The sequence below is a fragment of the Salmo salar genome, chromosome ssa10 (assembly GCF_905237065.1).
Source record: "Salmo salar chromosome ssa10, Ssal_v3.1, whole genome shotgun sequence".
In the NCBI taxonomy this organism is placed as follows: domain Eukaryota; kingdom Metazoa; phylum Chordata; class Actinopteri; order Salmoniformes; family Salmonidae; genus Salmo; species Salmo salar.
Window position 1 is genome coordinate 30,702,758 of NC_059451.1, and position 21,767 is coordinate 30,724,524.

At 47.1% G+C, this 21,767-nt stretch overlaps 1 protein-coding gene across 1 annotated transcript in view; it reads left to right on the forward strand.

The window, feature by feature from the left end:
- The first annotated feature begins 1,566 nt into the window (after positions 1–1,566).
- Positions 1,567–21,767, forward strand: part of LOC106613969 (protein PRRC2C-like) — a 48,285-nt gene continuing 28,084 nt past the window's right edge. Inside the window, 17 exon segments of the mRNA XM_045688696.1 lie at positions 1,567–1,975; positions 7,934–8,103; positions 8,713–8,757; positions 8,760–8,886; positions 9,040–9,073; positions 9,075–9,291; positions 9,466–9,800; positions 15,337–15,416; positions 15,546–15,673; positions 15,788–15,875; positions 16,028–16,181; positions 16,356–17,028; positions 17,194–17,369; positions 17,534–17,816; positions 17,957–18,158; positions 18,549–20,367; positions 20,369–21,198. Of these exon segments, the coding sequence (XP_045544652.1) occupies positions 7,989–8,103; positions 8,713–8,757; positions 8,760–8,886; positions 9,040–9,073; positions 9,075–9,291; positions 9,466–9,800; positions 15,337–15,416; positions 15,546–15,673; positions 15,788–15,875; positions 16,028–16,181; positions 16,356–17,028; positions 17,194–17,369; positions 17,534–17,816; positions 17,957–18,158; positions 18,549–20,367; positions 20,369–21,198 (5,306 nt within the window). The 5' untranslated portion in view covers positions 1,567–1,975; positions 7,934–7,988.

Here is a 21,767-nt window from a genome sequence, read left to right on the forward strand (position 1 = left end):
GTAAACAGTTATTGCTTTCGGGGATCCTTGGGACTGCCCTACCTTAAACAGTAACCTTAACCCCTACCGTAACCCTATCTTAACCATTTAAAATGCCAACTTCAATGCACGTCAAGAGTTGGGACATCCCAAGGATGCCAGATAGCAAGGACCCAACAGTGGTGGAAAAAGTTACCAATTGTCATACTTGAGTAAAAGTAAAGATACCTTCATAGAAAATGACTCAAGTAAAAGTGAGTCACCCAGTAGAATACTACTTGTGTAAAAGTATTTGGTTTTAAATATACTTAAGTATCAAAAGTAAATGTAATTGCTAAAATATACTTAGGTATCAAAAGTAAAAGTATAAATAATTTCAAATTCCTTATTAAGTAAACCAGACTGCACAATTTTCTTGTTTTTTTAATTTACGGATAGCCAGAGCCACACTCAGACATCATTTACGAATGAAGCATGTGTTTAATGACGCAGTAGGGATGACCAGGGATGTTCTCTTGATAAGTGTGTGAATTGGATAATTTTCCTGTCCTGCTAAGCGTTCAAAATGTAACGAGTACTTTTGGGTATCAGGGAAAATGTATGGAGTGAAAAGTACATTACTTTCTTTTGGAATGTAGTGAAATAAAAGTAGTCAAGAATATAAATAGTAAAGTCAAATACAGATACCCCCAAAAAACTACTTAAGTAGTATTTTTACTGAAGTACTTTATACCACTGGGACCCAATGTAAACCACAAGCCTCATCCCGACTGCAAACAATCTTTGGTTGTCTGTTTTAGAGAAACAACTACCCTAACTGTACATAGGGTGTTATTGTCAGCTGTGGGGCTAATGATGCATAGCTGAGCTACAGTAGGGTTCCAAGCCAAGCACTCCGAACAATTTGATCCAGCTAGAAGTTGCCCTTAGACACTGATCTAAGATCAGTTTATTCTCACAACACCATCCTTACCCTTAATTCTTTGTGAGGGGAAATGCAAAACTGAACTGACATCAGTGGTTAAAAGGCCTGAATCTATCTGCTCACCTGTGGCGTCATCAAAGATGATCTATTATATTGACAAGATAGCCGAGTGACCGCTCTAGCAAAAGTGCATGTCCTCAATGATTGAAGGCAGACGAGATCAGGTAGGACAATTCTAGCCAACGAGAGGGCAGATATGCGTGGGAACTCTGAAATTACGAGGTCAAATCATGACGTCGGTGATATTCAGGTCAGAAAATCGGAGCCCTATTTATGTATGTTTATTTATTTAACTAGGCAAGTCAGTTAAGAACAAATTCTTATTTACAACGAGTTCCCAGCTGTTTTGAACTTGGCATAATTCGTTTTTCTCCGAGTTGCCGGAATGCCACGTGTATCCAGTTATCAGTACATTTGTAACAGCCTCAACATTGCGAAACTTCTATTCGATCAAATAAGCGTCGGGTAATTCGATACTCAGACCACCATACAAAAGGGCTTATCCCTCTTAACAGATTTTGGACTAAGTAAATTCTCTCGATTCGCGTCTTCCTCTGTCTTCATCCTACTCCCAAAACTGTCGCTCTGCAGCCGCCGTCTTCTGTGCGTCATGACGTCAGACACCCATGGACTGGCGGTCTGCCATCTTTGATTGTGAGACAGGCCACGGCGCAAGCAGCACTAAACGAGAGCAGCACTGTCTCACACGAGATAACGGGTGGGCAAAAAAAAGACAGAAACCCAAGTCGTGACCCCCTTAACGTCCAAACAACGGTGGAAACCTCGGGAAAGAAGAAAGGGCACCGTGTTGGCACAGAATAGATTTGAGGCCCGTGCAAGTCGAGAGGAAATGGTTGGATGCTAGCTACTGTACCACGCTAGTTACCTAACTAGCTATCGTTAGCAAGCTAGCCAGTTTTTGTAATCCGCCGGCCACACACTCGGCTTGGATACTACAAAACAAGCCGAACCCAGACGACATACTAGAAGAAGAGAGACCGGCGGTGACAGGTTGGTCGCCATGTCAATAATTTTCTAGCTAGTTCGTGGTGAAAAGCAGGTTAGGAGATGTGATGGTGTAACGCTAGCTACGTTGGCCACTTAGCTAGCACTGTACGTCCACTGAGAAAAAGCCGAATGTGATGATGATGATGGCGACTTAAGAACCGAAACTGATCGTTCTGACTTCTCAACTACTTAACCCACCATGCTGCAGTTTCGTGTAAATCTGAACGATTGCAGCCAATAGTATTCTAGTAGTTTAGAATCATGTTTGATATCGTTAATTTGTGTTCGATTGTTTTGGGCTAGAAAAGGCGCCTGCCGATGTGACCCATCATGTCTCAACCTAAAACTGATCCATCAAACCATCGGCCTGCCCGGTGCGGTGAACCAGTTGAACTACAATTTGACCAGTTAGTTAGCTAACTGCACCGAGATTCTAATACCATCTCCAAGCCTTGAACTATTGCTAAAATAAAAAAGCACTGCTAGAGGTTTGAACACGTTACATCGACATTTCTTTGTGTTTTGGGCGTGACAGTGTCCGTGTCCCCAGTATAGAAATGAACAAAAAAAGTATTAACCTATAAACATCCTCTCTAGACAACTCGGAATACATTTACCCAGACAGTTGGCAACCACAGTCCACAGGTCTTTAACATTTTCCGGTGAACGTGATCCTCTTCTGGACAAGGCCATTAGTAAATTATATGAACCAAAATCCATGTTGATAACCTCTGCTACCATTGATTCCGATCACTGACAACGCAGGTATTTATTGTGTTCTCTGGTGTGACTGGTATGCAAATGACCTGGTCGTGAGTGTGGTGAGGACATGAGTGAGCATGTGCAGCGTGTCAGAGGAGATTGGTTTAGGAAACAGTCCAAAGTGATTCAACCTACCTGTCTTTCCGAATCCTCAGAGTGGGCCAGATGAAGCCATTTCATAGGAAAGTGAATTGATCCACTTAAATTAATATTGATTTTAAAAAGTCAGCACATGTCCATGGGAGGAGATGGAGGGATAGTGTCATACTGATCCTAGTCCCAAGTTCCAACCGAAAGCCACACCGCCCTGTTGTGTGCCGGCAGTGTATAGTTCACCCGCAAGTCAAACTTTGATGTTAAGTCCTCAAAAGTGGTCCATAGTCCAGCTGATTCCATATTCAATGCCATCTGTTTTGCATATGCGTTAGGGAAGATAACAGCAGGCTTTAGTCCCCAATCACTGGGAAAATATTTAGAACCATCTAATTCCATCTCCCTACAGGCTGGAAGATATTGATGTTCCCTCCTCCCAAGAGGCTGCAGCTCAATATAACTTATTATGGGCTGAATTTCAATAGTCTAAAGTGGTTTCCTCGCTGCGTCTCCTGTCCCTCGTGTCCACTTATCTGAAAACAGGATGAATAGAAGCAAAATGGCGGATTAATCCCATTAGGGTTTTCAGATCATTCTAGGTGTGTGGTGGTCCTCTGTTGCATGCCTATCTGTTGACTTCTGTTGTATCTCTGAGAGGTGACTCGGCTGCTATCCACCTCAGCTGGCACAGTGCACACAATCTTGGGTCTGTCTGTAGCTTCCTGCCATGGGGGCCATCTCGATAGTCTAATGCTGCGTTTAGACGAGACATGCAAAAACCGGCATACCGCCATACCACCATACCAAAATTGGTGACGGAAAAAGCGAGCCAGGACGACGTTATGCGTTGCTATTGTGATTTCAGTAAACAATCAGTGCAAACGCTATGACGAAAGTGGAAATATCTTAACTGGTGGCAAGTCCCGTCTACCATGGCGGCTGACTGCATTCACCGCCAGCCTCAACGGCATTTACCTTCGTGCTCTCATTGAAAACAATGACATCCGGTTTGCCGTCTACCTCATACCAACTAACCCCAGCATAAAGCACAGGTGTCAAACTCATTCCTCGGAGGGCCGAGTGTCTGCGGCTTTTCGCGCTTCCCTTGTACTTGATAGTTGAATTTAGGTCTCTAATTAATAAAGAACTCACCTGCTTGTCTAGGTTTTAATTGAAAGGAAAACCCAAAAGCCCGCAGACCCTAGGTCCTCAATGGAATGATTATGACACCCCTGGTCTAAAGGTTTCCTTTCCTTGTTTTCTTTACCCTCATTTACAGAGATCTGAATGTACTTGGTGAAGGCAAGCAAAGCAAGGAACAAATCAGGATATCTGCTTAGAGGTGACATCCCATTCCTGAGCCTTCTGCGCCTCTTCTTTCATCTCCGCTCTCCCTGGAGGCAAAGGGCCATGGTTGGAGTTCTAAGGACTATATGTGTTACGTCACTTTTGATTAAAAAAAAAACATCTCAATGAGAATATTATATGTTAGAGTAATTGGGTAGAGCTGGTTTGCAGAGAGAGAGGACTGGGCATGATTTGAACTGAAGCTGGGATGAGGGTTTGGGTCTGGGTTGAGCAGGTGGGCAGGGCTGGGCAATGACCTCTTTGGGAGCATGGCTGAGTTATGTGGGACTTGACAGATCAGGGGAACAATGTATGGCTGGAGACCCGGCAGATAGAGGTGAAGGCTAAGCAAGGAAGGACTTGGAGGCTGGTCAGGTCTATGGGGGGGGGGTTGTTTATGACATTCAGAGGAGCAGAATGTCTGTTTAGGCTTCTTTGTCCCTGTGACTCACACTCTGTGTCCTTGATTGTCCCTTTCTGGGGTCTCTCCCTTGTGGCTGTGACACATGTAGGTGCTGGCCTGGCCTTCCCTGTGGAGGAAGTGGCTCTGCTTATCTCTCTCTCGCGCCTCCCCTCTCCCAGGCGCTCTGCGTTCTCTGCTAGCAGGCGTGTGCCAGTTTAGGATGGCTAGGAGGGTGTGAGCGCAGTGTGCCTGTTTGTGACTTTGCTTTTGCTCATACAATCAGTTTGCCCACTGCCTAGAGCAGGGGTATTCAACTCTTACCCTACGAGGTCCGGAGCCTGCTGGTTTTCTGTTGTACTTGATATTTAATTGCACCCACCTGGTGTCCCAGGTCTAAATCAGTCCCTGGTTAGAGGGGAACAATGAAAAAACACAATGGAACTGCCGGAGTTGAGGAAATATCTATTACATTTCGGTTTGTTAACCTCTATGGGCTAGGTGGGACGCTAGCGTGCCACCCGTGGTGCACTCCATCAACAGCAGGTGCATTTCAAGAGCGGCAAATTTGAATCCAAATAAATGTCAAAATTCAAATTTTTCAAACATACAACTATTTTACACCCTTTGAAAAATAAACATCTCCTTAATCTAACCACGTTTTACGATTTCAAAAAGGTTTTACGGCGAAAGCATAAATTTAGAGTATGTTAGGACAGTACATTTACAAGAGTTGTGTGTAATGTTTTGTCAATTCAAAGACAGGGTCACCAAAACCATAAAACCAGCTAAAATGATGCACTAACCTTTTACAATCTCTATCAGATGACACTCCTAGGACATTATGTTAGACAATGCATGCATTTTTAGTTCTATCAAGTTCATATTTATATCCAAAAACAGCGTTTTACTATGGCATTGATGTTGAGGAAATCGTTTCCCTCCAATAACCGGCAGTCAAGTCAGCACCACTAATTAAAATTAGAAAACATTGGTAAAATATTATATTGTCATTTAAAGAATTATAGATTTACATCTCTTGAACGCAATCAACTTGCCAGATTTAAAAATAACCTTACTGGGAAATCACACTTTGCAATAATCTGAGCACTGCGCCAAGAAAAATACGCGTTGCGATACAGACTAGACGTCATGTTGGGGAGATCTAAAATCGAAAATACTATGTAAATAATCCATTACCTTTGATTCTCTTCATCAGATGTCACTTCCAGGTATCACAGGTCCATAACGAATGTAGTTTTGTTCAAAAAAGCTCATCATTTATGTCCAAAAATCTCCGTCTTGTTAGCACATGATCTAAGCCAGCCGGACTTCTCGTCATGAACGAGGGGAAAAAATATATTTACGTTCGTTCAAACATGTCAAACGTTGTATAGCATAAATCATTAGGGCCTTTTTTAACCAGAACATGAATAATATTCAAGGTGGACGAATGCATACTCTTTTATAACGTATTGGAATGAGGGTACCCAACATGAACTCGCGCGCCAGGTGTCTAATGGGCCATCATCGTTCCATGGCTCTTGTTCGGTCAGATCTCCCTCCAGAAGACTCAAAACACTTTGTAAAGGCTGGTGACATCTAGTGGAAGCAATAGGAAGTGCCAAAATATTCCTCAGCCCCTGTGTTTTTCAATGGGATAGGTTTAAAGGTAATACAACACATCAGGTATCCACTTCCTGTCAGAAAATGTCTCAGGGTTTTGCCTGCCACATGAGTTCTGTTATACTCACAGACACCATTCAAACAGTTTTAGAAACTTTAGGGTGTTTTCTATCCATATGTAATAAGTATATGCATATTCTAGTTACTGGGTAGGAGTGGTAACCAGATTAAATCGGGTATGTTTTTTTATCCAGCCGTGTCAATACTGCCCCCTAGCCCTAACAGGTTAAACTTTTACTGCAATCGTGAAAGCTTTCGAATTTTGAATGTAAGAGATCTGCAACAACAATTAGTGGGTCCTGCTCTACCATTTGGGCATTCATTTATATCAGAGTGTCTTCCATCAGCATTATGTGGGAGCGATGCCACCCACCAGAAGTCATTGAGCATTTGGGAAACAGCACTGTTAGCCTCAGTGCTGTTAGCTGCCCTGGCCCCCTCCATGCTCAAACATCGCTCCTCCATTAATTATGAATGGCTCCCGGCCGTTAGGCAGCACAGCCGCATGGCTCAACAAAGGCTGCTCTCTTAGGGCCTGTTGGCATGGCAACACGACATGCCCCATCGAGTGGAGAGAAGCCATTGTGATGGAGAGGTGTAAAGTCTCTCCTAGTCAGTCATTCCGTCACTCTGAAGAGCTGTGGAGTTACCTTCATTCTCTCCCCCTCCCCCCTTTTCTCTCTCCCCCCTTCCCGCTCGTTTCCCCCTTAGCTACCTGATAATGACACCTATCTATATAGTTAGCTAGCTAACTATAGCTACTGAAACAGATTGTCGTTTTGTTTTTGGGGAAGAACATTGTTTGCATCCATGAGCTAGATAGCTTTTTTTATGATCAGCAGTAGATGCGCGAGACAACTTTACCAGCATCATAGCATGCGTATCGATGAATCGTTGAGACATATGAAATACGAGTGATGGCGTAATCAATGTGTAATAACTACGTAAAACATTTATGAACGTGTTAAATTGTGACGTGCAGTCATATTCAGGTCCTGATTGGTCAACAAACTTATTTGACACATCAAATAGTGTTAAATAGTATATTTTTTGACACGCAAAGACCCAAACGGCATTCCATAGAAATCCTGGTTGAGAATGAAATGACTGAACAAATAAACAGCACAGTAAGTAAATGAAAGAAATAGGTTTTGATTATGTTTTACTGGTAATGGGGACATACGTAAATGCCAACAAAATAACTTTTTTGTGTGTGTAACCTTTATTTAACTAAGTTAATTAACAACAAATTCTTATTTACAATGACGGCCAAACCCGGACGACACTGGGCCAATTGTGCGTCGCCCTATGGGACTCCCAATCACGGCCGGATGTGATGCAGCCTGGATTCTAACCAGGGACTGTAGTGACGCCTCTTGCACTGAGATGCAGTGCCTTGGACCGCTGCGTCCATGTGTGTGTTTAACTATTTAACTGTACTAGAATGCTTAAGGCTGCTGAAATTGTAAATATTGATTGACGGTATCCGTTTTTTTTTTATAGGAAAATATTGGATATCGGTATCGGCCAAAAATGTCATATCAGTGCATCACTAGTCTGAATACTTTCCGAATGCACTGTATATTATATACATTTTCTGAAATTACAATGCAAATGTAATTTAAAAAAAATCTGTGTAGCACCTTTTAAATAAAGCTTGATTTGTATTGCAGGAGGCTGGTTCTGGGGGTGAGACCAGAGGACCAGACTCAATGAGTTTCCAGCGAAATGTCAGAGAAGTCAGGGCAGAGCACCAAGGCAAAGGATGGCAAGACCAAGTATGCAACCCTTAGCCTCTTCAACACGTACAAGGGCAAGTCTCTGGAGACCCAGAAAACTGCAGGTACGCTCACCCTTCCCATCACACACACGTGCACACATGTATTTTTATTTCTTTCAAGGTCTCATTGTAAAATGTTTGCCTCTCCTTGTGGCTAGAGGCCAGTTTGGGTTTGTCCATAATGCAGGGATGTGAGCTCATTGCTTTTCAGAGATATTTGCAGTTTGATCTGAATCGTGTAGATCTGAAGAAGAATTTAAAAAATCATGGGAAATCCAAAACCTGGAGAAACAAAACCAAGATAACAAATTTGAGCTCCAAAAATAAATACAAATTCTTTCCTATGTATTCCTGTCTGGGGATACGGAGATTATTATCATGTCATGATAAACCTTAAACGCAGACCAAAGAACCTTACTCTCCACCCCAGGACACAATTTTCTGTCTATGGTGGTTTGGAAAGTTAACCGTTTTGAGATTAATCAAATGTGTATTATATACATTACTTATTCTCAAAAAATAGGCCCCAAAAAAATCACAACGATTTGTCACACGTTTCCGCACAATTCATTTTCTGCCTTTTTGGGTCCTAACCAGTTTGCATCCCTGATAATAAATGTGATTATGTAAACTGCTCCTTGATAAATGTCAATGTTTCATGCCCTCATCCAGTGGCTGCCAGACATGGGCTCCAGAGTTTGGGTAAGGTTGCTGTCAGTCGCGCATGCCCCCCCCTGCCAACCTGCCCAGCCTGAAGGCAGAGAACAAGGGCAACGACCCCAACGTTAACATTGTCCCCAAGGACGGCAGTGGCTGGGCCTCCAGACCTGAGGGAGGAGACGAGAGGTGAGATACTAGGGCTGTCCCTTACTGAATCTCTACATACACTGTTACTAGGTCATAGTTATTTCTGTCTTTAGATTGTTTCTCAGCCTTAATAATAAGCAACTACTCTCCACGATCTCTCTCCTCCCCCCCTCTTTGTGTTGTGTGTATCAGGCAGTCCGATACCCCCCCACCCCAGCCTAACCCAGGGCCCCCCCCAACCCCCGGAGGTCTCATCCTCTATAGGGTGCAGCAGATCCTGGGCCAACAGCAAGCCACCACCACCACAGCTAGATGGAGCAGCCCCTCGTGTGAGCAGCCAGTTCCACCAGGAGTTCCCCAGTTTGCAGGCGGCCGGAGAGTCGGAGAAAGGGGAGGGGCAGGAGGAAGAGCCTTATGGACCTGGACCCAGCCTCCGACCTCAGAGTACGAACACACACTCACTCACATAACCACATACACACCCACATTCCCCAGTCTGTCCTCAGAACATGAGCATTGCACTCTTCTACCCGCAACTGATGGACCAAACTACCCGACCCAAAGGTTGTTACTCTACCACAGAAATGACTGTGTTGTCTTGTCTCTGCTCCCCTATAGATGTTGGTAGTTGGCGCGAGGGTGGGGGCAAGAATCTGACCACCTCAGCTAGCCCTTCTGAGATGGACAGCTGTGGGCCAGAGGAGGTAGGGGCAGCTCTCAGCACCCCCTCACCCCCTGGGGAGGTGGAGGAGAGGGGCAGGGTGCCCCCTAGTGAGAAGAAAGAGGTCAGGGAGAGGCTGCCCCTGTCTGCCAAGCCTGTACCCCTCTCCTCTCAGCCCAAGCTACAACCCCCCTCTGTTCCAGCCCAGCCTAAACTCAATGGGGGCCAGCAGGCCCCTGCCGGTGTGCCTCCCCAGTTCCACCCCCAGTTCAGGGGCATGATGCCACCCTACGTAAGTGATGGACTGATTATTGATTTTACTTGGTATTCATTTATAATGCCCGCCTACTTGATTATGTTCCTGATCGAACATGATTGTTTTCCTGCTTACGGCCCATTCACAAACAAGCAAAACATTGTTAAATATTAAGGACATTTGTCAAAACTATAACATAATGTGCACACAATTTGAAGATATGTTAATTATATGTGACGGAAAATGATAGAAACATTTTTAATTAGTTTTTCACCTCGTATAAGCGGTCAGAAGCTGACGTTCGTTAGCATTCTCATTAGCTTGGACTGGGCGGGTTTGCAAGTTAGCATATTAGGCTATCTAATGGTCGTTATCAATGCAGGCTCTATCCCTTTTCTGTTGAAGATCAATACTTGAAATGGCAATGTTAGAGAAGGAATATCAATGACAAACAGTGCAAAAATGTTTTATGTAGATATCATTCGGATAATTGCAATCTGTTGTGACAAAAACCTAGCTAGCTAACCCGCCCAGTCAAAGCCAATGAGAATGCCAATGCTAACGAATATTGGCTTCAGTGTTTATACTACATGAAATGCTTACTTACGAGCCCTTTCCCAACAAAGCAGAGTTAAAAAGTAAGAACATGCTGCAAAAAGGAAATGGTAACACAATAACGAGACTATATACAAGGAGTGAGTACCGGTACTTAGTCAATGTGCAGGGGTACGAGGTAATTGAGGCAGAATGTACATGTATGTAAGGGTAAAAGTGACTAGGCAATCAGGATAGAAAATAGAGTAGCAGCAGCGTATGTAACGATTGTGAAGTGTGTCTCTGAGTGTGTGTGAGCATATGTGGTGTGTGTATGGGGGGGGGTAGAGTCCAGTGAGTGTGAATAGAGCTGGTGCAAGAGTCGGTACATATTAAAAGGGGGTCGATGCAAATAGTCAGGGTAGCCATTTGATTAACTGTTCAGCAGTCTTATGGCTTTGGGGTAGAAGCTGTTCAGACGCCTCGTCGCACCGGTATCGCTTGCCGTGCGATAGCAGAGAGAACAGTCTGACACCGCCTGGTATAGATGTCCTGGATGGCAAGGAACTCGGCCCCAGTGATGTACTGGGCCGTACGCACTACCCTCTGTAGCGCCTTAGTCGGATGCCAAGCAGTTGCCATACCAAGCAGTGATGCAGCCAGTCAAGATGCTCTCAATGGTGCAGCAGTGGAACTTTTGAGGATCTGAAGGCCCATGCCAAATCTTTTCAGCCTCCTACTGGGGAAGAGGCAATGTTGTGCCCTCTTTACGACTGTTTGGACCATGATAGGTTCTTAATGATGTGACGTTTAAACTGCCTTTTTATCGCTAAAATTCCACGTCCATTCACAATGCAGAATAATAGTCCTATTACGTATGTATGTATGTATGTATGTATGTATGACCTCCAGGGCCGGGTAATTCATTTATATCTACCGCGACCCTTTACAGACACAGAACGCGGTACAGTAACATGTCTGTAATTGATACATTTTCAGACAATAAAAATAAAGTGACATCAGACAGTAGAATTCTGCTCCGGCATATAAAGGTCTGTATTGTTTCCCCGACCACAACAAAAGTTGGTGATTGATGTGCTGCTGTGTTTATGCAGTTTTTTTTAGATGTGCTTTCTATTGACTAAATGTCTTGGTAAGTTGCAATATTTAACTAAACTTTTAAAGTACTTTTTTAGGAAGCAGGCAGTTTAGGGTTGACAGTTCTGGTTGCCTAGTGATGGAAGTTAGGCCTGCTTCAGCAGCGACATTACTTTACAGACAAGTAAAATGTAGTTCGTATCTCCAGAGAAGGTTTCGTGTCAGCATTTAAAAAGCCGTAGTGTACGGCCTTCTGAGTGGCGCAGCGGTCTAAGGCAATGCATCGCAATCGTCTCTACGGACCCGGGTTCGATTCTGGGTTGTGTCGTAGCTGGCCACGACCGGGAGACCCATGCGGTGGTGGTCCTTGTCCCATTGCGCTCTGGCGACTCCTTGTGGTGGGCAGGGCGCATGCACGGTGACATGGTCGCCAGTTGTACAATGTTTCCTCCGACATGTTGGTACAGCTGGCTTCTGGGTTAAGCGAGCAGGGTGTCAAGAAGCAGTGCTGCTTGGCTGGGTCGTGTGTCGGAGGACGACCTTCGCCTCTCCCGAGTCCATATGATGGAACAAGACTGTAACTACCAATTGGATATCATAATATTGGGGAGAAAAATGGGTAAAAAGTACATACACAAATATCCAGTAAAAATAAACGTAGTATATATAACCTACCCTAACGGACAAACATGCTGTAGCCAAGGCGTTTTCAAGGGGCCACATACCGATATATCTGAAAAGAGTAATCGATACAGGCTATACTTGTAGCCTACTGTAATTTCATATTATGAGACAAAAACGCCCTCAGCAATGAAGAGTAGCCTACGCCATGCGCACAAGACTGGCCCGAAGATACTGTCTCCTGGCGACATCGAATCCATGAATAGCCTAAGCTAGGATATTCTACATGCAACAGACAGAAGACTGAACACACACTCCCATCACTAGTGAAGAGACCGAGCAGAAAGGCCAGCGTCAGAGAGGAGGGGCAGGCAGAACCGTACGCACATGTCTTGGTAGTCTGCATCTCGCAATGTCTTAATTGTCTTGCATGCCTCGCAAATTCACAAGTATTCTAAAGTTTGCCTCTTCCTCTGGTTTTATTTAAATTACCTAACTTTCCACAGGGCTTTAAAGCCATATTATCTAGTTAGGCTATAACGCAGAAAATAATGTGTTGTGATAACTGCACTGAGGGCGTGCTTGGCCTTCTGTTTCCTGTAGTCCACGATCAACTCTTTTTGTCTTGCTGATGTTGAGGGAGAGGTTGTTGTCCTGGCACCACACTGCCAGGTCTCTGACCTCCTCCCTATAAGCTGTCTCATCGGTGATCAAGCCTACCACCGTCTAGTCGTCAGCAAACTTAATGGTGGTCGTGGGTGAACAGGGAGTACAGGAGGTGACAAAGCACACACCCCTGAGGTGCCCCCGTGTTGAGGGTCAGCGTGGTGGATGCGTTGCCTATCCTCACCACATGGGGCCGGCCTGTCAGGAAGTTCAGGATCCAGATGGAGATGTTCAGCTTAGTGATGAGCTTCTTGAACGCTGAGCTGTAGTCAATGAACCGCATTCTCACATAAGTGTTCCTTTTGTCCAGGTGGGAAAGGGCAGACACCATTCAAACAGTTTTAGAAACTTTAGGGTGTTTTCTATCCAAATCAAATAATTATATGCATATTCTAGTTTCTGGGCAGGAGTAATAACCAGATTAAATCGGGTACGTTTTTTTATCCAGCCGTGAAAATACTGCCCCCTATCCTAAACAGGTTACTACTCTGGCCCAGAAACTAGAATATGCATATTATTAGTAGATTTGGATGGCAAACACTCTGAAGTTTCTAAAACTGTTTGAATGGTGTCTGTGAGTATAACAGAACTCATATGGCAAGCAAAAACCTGAGAAAAATCCAAGCAAGAAGTGAAAAGTCTGAGAATTGTAGTTCTTCTTTTGATTCTCTATCGAAGCTCCAGTGTCTGTGGGGTGACGTTGCACTTCCTATGGCTTCCATTGGCTGTCTAAAGCCTTCAGAAAGTGGTTTGAGCATTTTCTTGTCACTGGGCAGATAATAGGAGCTCAGTTACTGAGTGGTCTGCCTGGCGACAAAGAAGATTATGCTCGGTCCCACGAGCGCGCCTCTCCTTTTTCTTCTTGAATGAATATGCTATTGTCCGGTTGGAATATTATCGCAATTTTACATAAAAAATACCATAAAGATTGATTTTAAACAGCGTTTGACATGCTTCTAAGTACGGTAATGGAACATTTTGACTTTTCGTCTCTCGTTCCGCGCTCGCGCGTTACCCTTTGCCTAGTGCTCTGAACGCACGAACAAAACGGAGGAATTTGGACATAAATATGGATTATTTGGAACAAAAACAAAATGTATTGTGGAAGTGGCAGTCCTGGGAGTGCATTCTCACGAAGATCAGCAAAGGTAATAGAATATTTCTAATACTAATTCTGAGTTTAGGTTGCCCCGAATTTGGCGGGTGTCTGAATAGCTCGTCGTGATGGCTGAGCTATGTACTCAGAATATTGAAAAATGTGCTTTCTCCGTAAAGCTATTTTAAAATCTGACACAGTGGTTGCATAAAGGAGTAGTCTATCTATAATTCTTAAAATAATTATGTATTTTGTCAATGTTTATGATGAGTATTTTTGTAAATTAATGTGCACATTCACCGGACGTTTTGGTGGGAATACATTTTCTGAATATCACGCGCCAATGTAAAATCCTGTTTTTGGCTATAAATATGAACTTTATCGAACAAAACATGCATGTATTGTGTAACATAATGTCCTAGGAGTGTCATCTGATGAAGATCGTCAAAGGTTAGTGGTTCATTTCGCTGTGTTTTGGGTTTTATTGACACATGTCCTTGCTTGGAAAATGGCTGTGTGATTATTTTAGTCTATGTACTCTCCTAACATAATCTAATGTTTTGCTTTCGCTGTAAAGCCTTTTTGAAATCGGACAATGTGGTTAGATTAACTAGAAGTGTATCTTTAAAATGGTGTAAAATAGTCGTATGTTTGAAAAAGTTGAATTATGACATTTTGAATTTTCCGCCCTGATATTTCACTGGCTGTGTCCCGCAGGTGGGACGCTACCGTCCCACCTAGCCCATAGAAGTTAAGGTCTTACTCACGTCGGCTAAGGAGAGCTTGATCACTGTCACCCAGACAGCTGGTGCTCTCATGCATGCTTCAGTGTTGCTTGCCTCGAAGCGAACATAGAATGCGTTTAACTCGTCTGGTAGGCTCGCGTCACTGGGCAGCTCGCGGCTGGTTTTCCATTTGTAATCTGTGATCGTTTGCAATCCCTGCTACATTCAACGAGTATCAGAGCCGGTGTAGTAGGATTCGATCATAGTCCTGTTTGATGGTTCGTTGGAGTCGGGATTTCTTATAAACGTCTGATTTGTGTCCTGCTCCTTGAAAGAGGCAGCTTTAACTCAGTGTGGATATTGCCTGTAATCCATGGCTTCTGTTTGGGTTATGTACGTACGGTCACTGTGGAGACGACGTTGTCGATGCGCTTATTAATGAAGCCTGTGACTGAGGTGGTAAACTCCTCCAATGGCATCGGATGAATCCCGGAACATATTCGAGTCCGGTAGCTTAGATAACAAACGTTTAAATGTTTTCTAGAATTTTACTCAACATATCTTTGTAATTCTGTAATAGTTTTGACATCGAATTTGTATGTAATGATGTTTTGCTTGTGACTGGGCTGGAACTAGGAAAACAATCGCAACAAATTGGATAAGCTCTTGTTGCCAGGCGTCGTAAGGTGAATAAAAAGATGTAGAATGTCTTACCTGATGTGGGATGTTTTCTTGACAATAGTTGCTACTTTCCTAAACATTTCTTTAACCTTGCAGAGTAGGATACTCCTAGTAATGGCTGGGTGTTGTGTGTTTCTGTGTCCTGTTCTAGATGTTCAATGCGTATCCCAGGATGCCCTTTGCTCCAGTGCCAGGGAACATCAGATACCCTGTTCCACAGGATGGAGCCAGGTGAGTACACACACACACACACGTCTACATCCCAACACTCTTCATCATTATTACAACACAACTTCCTAGACCTCACATCACATCACCCATTCCTCAGTGTACTGACCCTCCTGTGTGTTGGGTCCCCAGGAGGGTCCGTCCCCAGCACGGGCCCCCCCAGGCCTGGATCAAGGACCCAGATAGACCCTCCATCATCAGCGCCACAGAGCTCAAAGAGCTTGACAACCTGGACACAGAGGCTGACGAGGGCTGGGCTGGTAAGACTCATCTGTATTTATACATAATGATTCTTTGCCTTCATTACGTTTTATTAGCTTTTCACGTAAACTCGATGTAACGGTAACCCTCATCTCTCCCTATCTGTTCTCCAGGAGCTCAGATGGAGGTTGACTACACAGAGAAACTCAACTTCAGTGACGACGAGGAGAACCATGCCGCCAAAGAGAAAGGGGAAAACTGGTGAGTCTCACTGAAGGTGCTTCCTTTTCTGCCTCACTACCTGGGTGTGATAGACTGTGTTTGAACCTTGGTTTTCTCTACACCTCAAAACTGTTAGCCTAGGCATTACTAAAACTCCTAACCATTGCACTCTCTCTGTCTTACTCACTCAGGGAGTGGATGGGTAAAGTGGAGCGGATGAGGGTGCAGCGCCCGTCAGACGGCCAGGAGGGCAGCAAAGGCTCATGGGTAGATGGAAGGGACCCCAGGGTGCCCTCCCCAGGCAGTAAGGGGGTTTACAAGACTGGCCCACCACAGGACCACCAGGTGAGGCTGAAGGTGGCTGGTTGACTTGGTTTGGGGTGTGTTTAACTGGATGGAGGGGTCCAGGACTAATGCGCCATCAAGAGCTTTACTATACAAGTTCATTTAGGTTTTGGAGGTGTTAAGGTAAACTAGTAGTATTATTCATCTTTCTTCCCTCTTTCTCTATCTCTCTAGGGTCAGCCAGGTGGGCACTCGGTGGGCAGCGGAGCCCTTCGCGTGACCAAACCCCCCACCATTCCTCCCCCTGCTGGTGAGGAGGAGTGCGAGGCCTGGCGCCAGAAACACAAGAAGCAAGACCTGTCGGAAGCAGTAGAAAGAGCCAGGCGGAGGAGAGAAGAGGAGGAGAGGAGGATGGAAGAGCAGAGACTCGCCGCTTGCGCAGAGAAACTCAAACGCCTCAACGAGAAACTCCGCCCGGCAACAGATGCCAAGCACGGCCCTGCCGCCGAGACAACCAATGAAGAGACTGGAGCTGTGTGTGAAGACACACCTCCTTTGTCTGTTCTTCCCCCTGTCTCCAAACCTACACCATCGCAGCCTGCCCCTTCCTCTCAGCCCCCGAACATATCAGCCCCTCTCCAAGACCGAGAGAGTGTGGAGAGGGAAAGGATTGAGAGGGTGGAGAGAGTAGAGCCTAGTGCGAAGGAAGAGAGCCAGTTTGTGCCTCGCCAGCCCAGCCCTCCAGTCCAGAGACCATTGTCCATACCCCCAGAGCCTCGGCTCGGAGAGGGTCCCCTGCGCTTGGTTGGCCCACTGAGTGAGGTGAGCCCTCTGGTGCAGGAAAGCCAGACTGAGAGACTGACGCCCATGCCTATCAGAGACTACTTCAGCACCGATGAGAGCAGAGGTGAGCCCCCTGGCAGAGCCCTGTGTTTCCACCAACATAAATTAACCAGCTGCTTTACCTCCCACACTTTCACTCCAAGCAGAGCCACTATTTGTTTATTTCAATGTCAAGGTTTTGTTTAATTTCAGTGTGACTGTCTGTCTCTCTCTCTCTCTTTCTTTTTAGTGGAGGAACCTGTGCCACTCACTCTGCCCCTTATGGACCCCCTCAGTGGTGAGGACGCCCCTGTGGCCCCCCTGGACCTTGAGGGAGAGGTGGGGGCTGCCATGCGCCCCTCTCTCACCTCTGGATACTCTAAACAGTTCCAGAAGTCTCTGCCCCCGCGCTTCCTCAGGCAGCAGGTATTGGACTTGTGTTGCTTCATTTTTTCCAAGAGGAATTTCAGATGTGAAATTGGATATAGAAAACAGTTACCAAATTCCATTACTTTCCATCTTTTTTAATGTTGTCCATGTTATTTTGAAGAGAATCCCTGTATCTAACTCTTACTTTTTTCTCCTTGCAGGAGCAGATGAAGCAGCAGTGGCAGCAGCAGCAACAGCAGCAGGGGGGTGGTGGTGGGGCTGTGTCCCCATCAGGAGGAGGTGCGGGTGGAGGATGTGTAGCTGCCTCCCAGCAGCAGCACCGCTCCCTGTACCAGCCCGTCGGCCCCCCTCACCACCAGCATCAGCAGCACTTGGCTAACATGGGCTTTGACCCCCGCTGGCTCATGATGCAGTCATATATGGACCCCCGCATTATGTCTGGAAGACAACCGCTCGACATGCCAAACATGCACCCTGGACCTGGTACGGCTGTGTCTGTTTTGACTGTTTAGGTTTGCTTGTTTTCTGTGAGATTTGCTGCCCTGTATGTGTTTGGCACAAAAGCCATGAATTGTTAGAGATATAAAAATAACATTTTGACTGTCCCTTCTCCTCGTCTACAGGGCGGATTCCTCCTAAGCAGATAGTTCGTAGAGAGCCAGGGGACAGCTCCAGTTCTGATTCCTTCGACCACCTGACCAGGCCCATACGGGACCATAGTCTCCCTTCTGAACCGCACATAGTATGGGGGTCTGACCCATACCCCCAAACTGAACCCCTGCCCTCTGTCACACCCCCTAAAGGACGGGAGGACGAGGACAGCAGGTGAGTAGACAACACTCAGGCTGCATCTTATTACACTAACCTGGCGGCAGGTAGCCTAGTGGTTAGAGCGTTGGGCCAGTAACCGAAAGGTTGCTAGATCGAATCCCCGAGCTGACAAGGTAAAAATGTGTCGTTCTGCCCCTGAACAAGGCAGTTAACCCACAGTTCCTAGGCTGTCATTGTAAGTAGGAATTTGTTCTTAATGGACTTGCCTAGTTAAACAAAACAATTTTTTCTTATTTTTTTCTTGCCTCCACGGTAGATGGTAATAAGAGGAAGCCACTTTAGATCAAAAGCCCTTCTGTCATCAAGTGTGCTCCAATTGTCCACCAAGTTCGTAGAGTTAAAAAAAAAAAAAAAAGTTTATTAAAACATCTCTCCTTTTCCCAGATTGGACTCTGGGTTGGAGATGGAAAGGGGTCTCCCAGCCATGTACCCCAGCCAGGATCACAATCCCCTGGAACCCTGTGGCAAATCAGACCTTTTCAGAGACCCCACAAAGCCCCTGTCAGGATTCAGCCCAGGCCCAGAGGAGGCTCCAGAACCCCTGCAGACAGAAATAGGGCCTGGTGGGTCTCCCTTTGAGCCAGTGGAGCCTAGCCTGCCCACTGGAGAGATGGAGGCTCTGGGACAGGCCATGCTACATAGAACCATCTCCCAGGGCTCCAGCCACTCCCTCAAACTGGATGAGCCCAGGTTCGACAGCCTCCACCAGGGCACAAAGCCACTTGAGCTCCAGGATCCAGAAGAGAGGCCAGGCGCGGAAGATATAAAGGCCAGTAAAGAGCCTTTCTCCCAGGCTGTTGTGGCCAACAACGGGGACACACCTCCAGCTGACGGCCTCCTCAAGCTAGAGAAGCCGGCCCCCAGCAAGCAGAAGGCTGAGCTGCGCTGGGGAGGGAGGTCTGGGGCCGGCCGGAGGGACGGACCAGGGGGAGAGAGGCCGGTACGCAGGTCTGGACCCATTAAGAAACCTGTACTCAGAGACATGAAGGAAGAGCGAGAGCAGCGGGAGGAGAGAGAGCGACACCGTGAGAGAGGAGAAAAGGGGGAGAGACCCAAGAAGGAGGAGCGAGGAGGAGTGAAAGCTGCCTCCGCTGTTGCTGCGGTGTCTGAGGGTCCCAGGGACAGACCCCACGGAGAGAAGGAGAGGGACAGACCCCACGGGGAGAGGGACAGACCCCACGGGGAGAGGGACAGACCCCACGGGGACAGACCCCACGGCGAGAGGGAGAGGGACAGACCCCACGGCGAGAGGGAGAGGGACAGACCCCACGGCGAGAGGGAGAGGGACAGACCCCACGGCGAGAGGGAGAGGGACAGACCCCACGGCGAGAGGGAGAGGGATGGGAAGAGTGAGGCCCCTGAGACAGAGGGGTCTGGGAAGGGCCCCCAGAGATCCAGAGATTCACATGCCCCGATACCAGCCTCCCAGGACGACAAGACAGACCAACTGCCGACCAATGACAAAAACCCTGAACCTAAATTACCCTCTAGGAAGGAGCCCAACCTGCCCCCACGGACCTACCGCCGTGAGGAGAGGGAAAGAGACCGGGAGAGAGAAATGGAGAGGGACAGAGAGAGAGACTGGCCGGCTGATGGTTTTAGAGGCCGAGGCAGAGGGGAGTACTACTCTCGAGGACGGAGTTTCCGGGGGACTTACATTGGTCGAAGTAGAGGTGGCCGGGGTCGTAGTCGATGGGAGTACCCTTATCAGGAGCCGCGCTCAGACTTTCCTGCCGTCAGTGGCGCTGCTGCCTTCCGCTGCCGTGAAGAGAGCGAGACGCGCAGCGAGAGCTCAGACTTCGAAGTGATGCCCAAACGCAGACGGCGTCGTGGTTCCGATACCGACTCGGAGAGCGAAGGAGGACGGGAGTCCGCTAGCGACACTGGGGCTTCAGACCGTGAGCCCAGTGCCAAACCACCCCGACCGCTCCACAGTGAAATACCAGGAGAGCCCCGCTCCGGACCACACAAACCTGGCTTCGGACCCCATCACCTGGGGGAGAAAGGAGGGCCCAGGGGAGGAGATGAGGGAAGGCCCAAGCCAGGCTTCCTGCCCAAAGGAGATCCTTCACGGCGGGGGAGAGGGGGACTGTACAGCAGGCGAGGGGGAGCCAGGGAGAGAGGAGGTCCTAGGTCAGCTCCTCTCAGACGACCAGGAACTAGAGAGTCGTCCTCCCAATGGCCCTCTAAACCCATGGAGACCTTCCGCCCCCGAGGACACAGAACCCTCGTCATCACGCTATGACAACTGGGACCACCACTCGGACCGACGGCCCGTTCGAGGGGACAGAGACCGACAGTTCGAGGGGAAGAAGTTTGGGGAGGGGGGACCCCAGAGTAGCAGAGACAGAGAGAGGCCCCGTCGCCCTCGGCCAGCCCGACCCCCCAGACAGGACAAACCCCCCCGCTTCCGGAGGCTGAAGGAGAGAGAGGCTGCAGTCTTAGCTGGAGGAGACACAGGACCAGGACCCACCTCCACTGCCCCCGTCCCAGCCTTAGTGCCTGGCCCTGTCTCCCTGTCCCCTACTCTCTCCAGAGCTCCAGGGGCCCCCTTCACCCTGCCTGTAGATAAGGAACCCAAAGCCGCTGACCTAACCTCTGACCCAGCCCTGCCTGACTCCACCCCTCCCACCACCTCTGCCGTGGGCACCAAGTCACCTGACCTGTCCACGCAGAACTCTTCTGACCAGGCCAACGAGGAGTGGGAGACGGCGTCGGAGAGTAGCGACTTTAACGAGCGTAGAGAACGGGAAGAGAGGAGGGGAGCGCGGGAAGCTGCTAGCTGCACTGCCCAGCCCTCGACACCAGCCCCCCTACCCCCTCAAGGCTCAGCACCCCCCAGTAGGACCCCCACCGAGGGAGGGGTGACACCCAAACGCGAGGCAGCCGGGCCCGCCGGAGGCAGGAGGAGTTTCTCCAGTCAGCGTCCGGTGGAGAGGCAGAACCGCTGGGGGAATAGCGGACCCAAACCAGGCCGCAGCTACGCAGGGGGAAAGGGAGAGAGGCGAGGAGGGGGCAAGGCTGTACGCAGAGGGTGAGTCATCCACCAATCTCACACCATGATTTGGTTTGGCCTTTAGTCTTATTCATTGACTGTTTGCATGTTATATCTTCACTGTTAAAACGCCTCGCCAATATCCAATGGTAGCGCCTGGCGCGAAATACGAAAAACCTTAAAAATGCTATAATTTCAATTTCTCAAACATATGACTATTTTACACCATTTGAAAGATAACTCTCCTTTATCTAACCACATTGTCCGATTTCAAAAAGGCTTTACAGCGAAAGCAAAACATTAGATTATGTCAGGAGAGTACCCAGCCAGAAATAATCACACACCCATTTTTCAAGCTAGCATATATGTCACAAAAACCAAAACCACAGCTAAATGCAGCACTAACCTTTTGATGATCTTCATCAGATGACACTCCTAGGACATTATGTTATACAATACATGCATGTTTTGTTCAATCAAGTTCATATTTATATCAAAAACCAGCTTTTTACATTAGCATGTGACGTTCAGAACTAGCATACCCACCGAAAACTTCCGGTGTATTTACTAAATTACTCACGATAAACGTTCACAAAAAACATAACAAT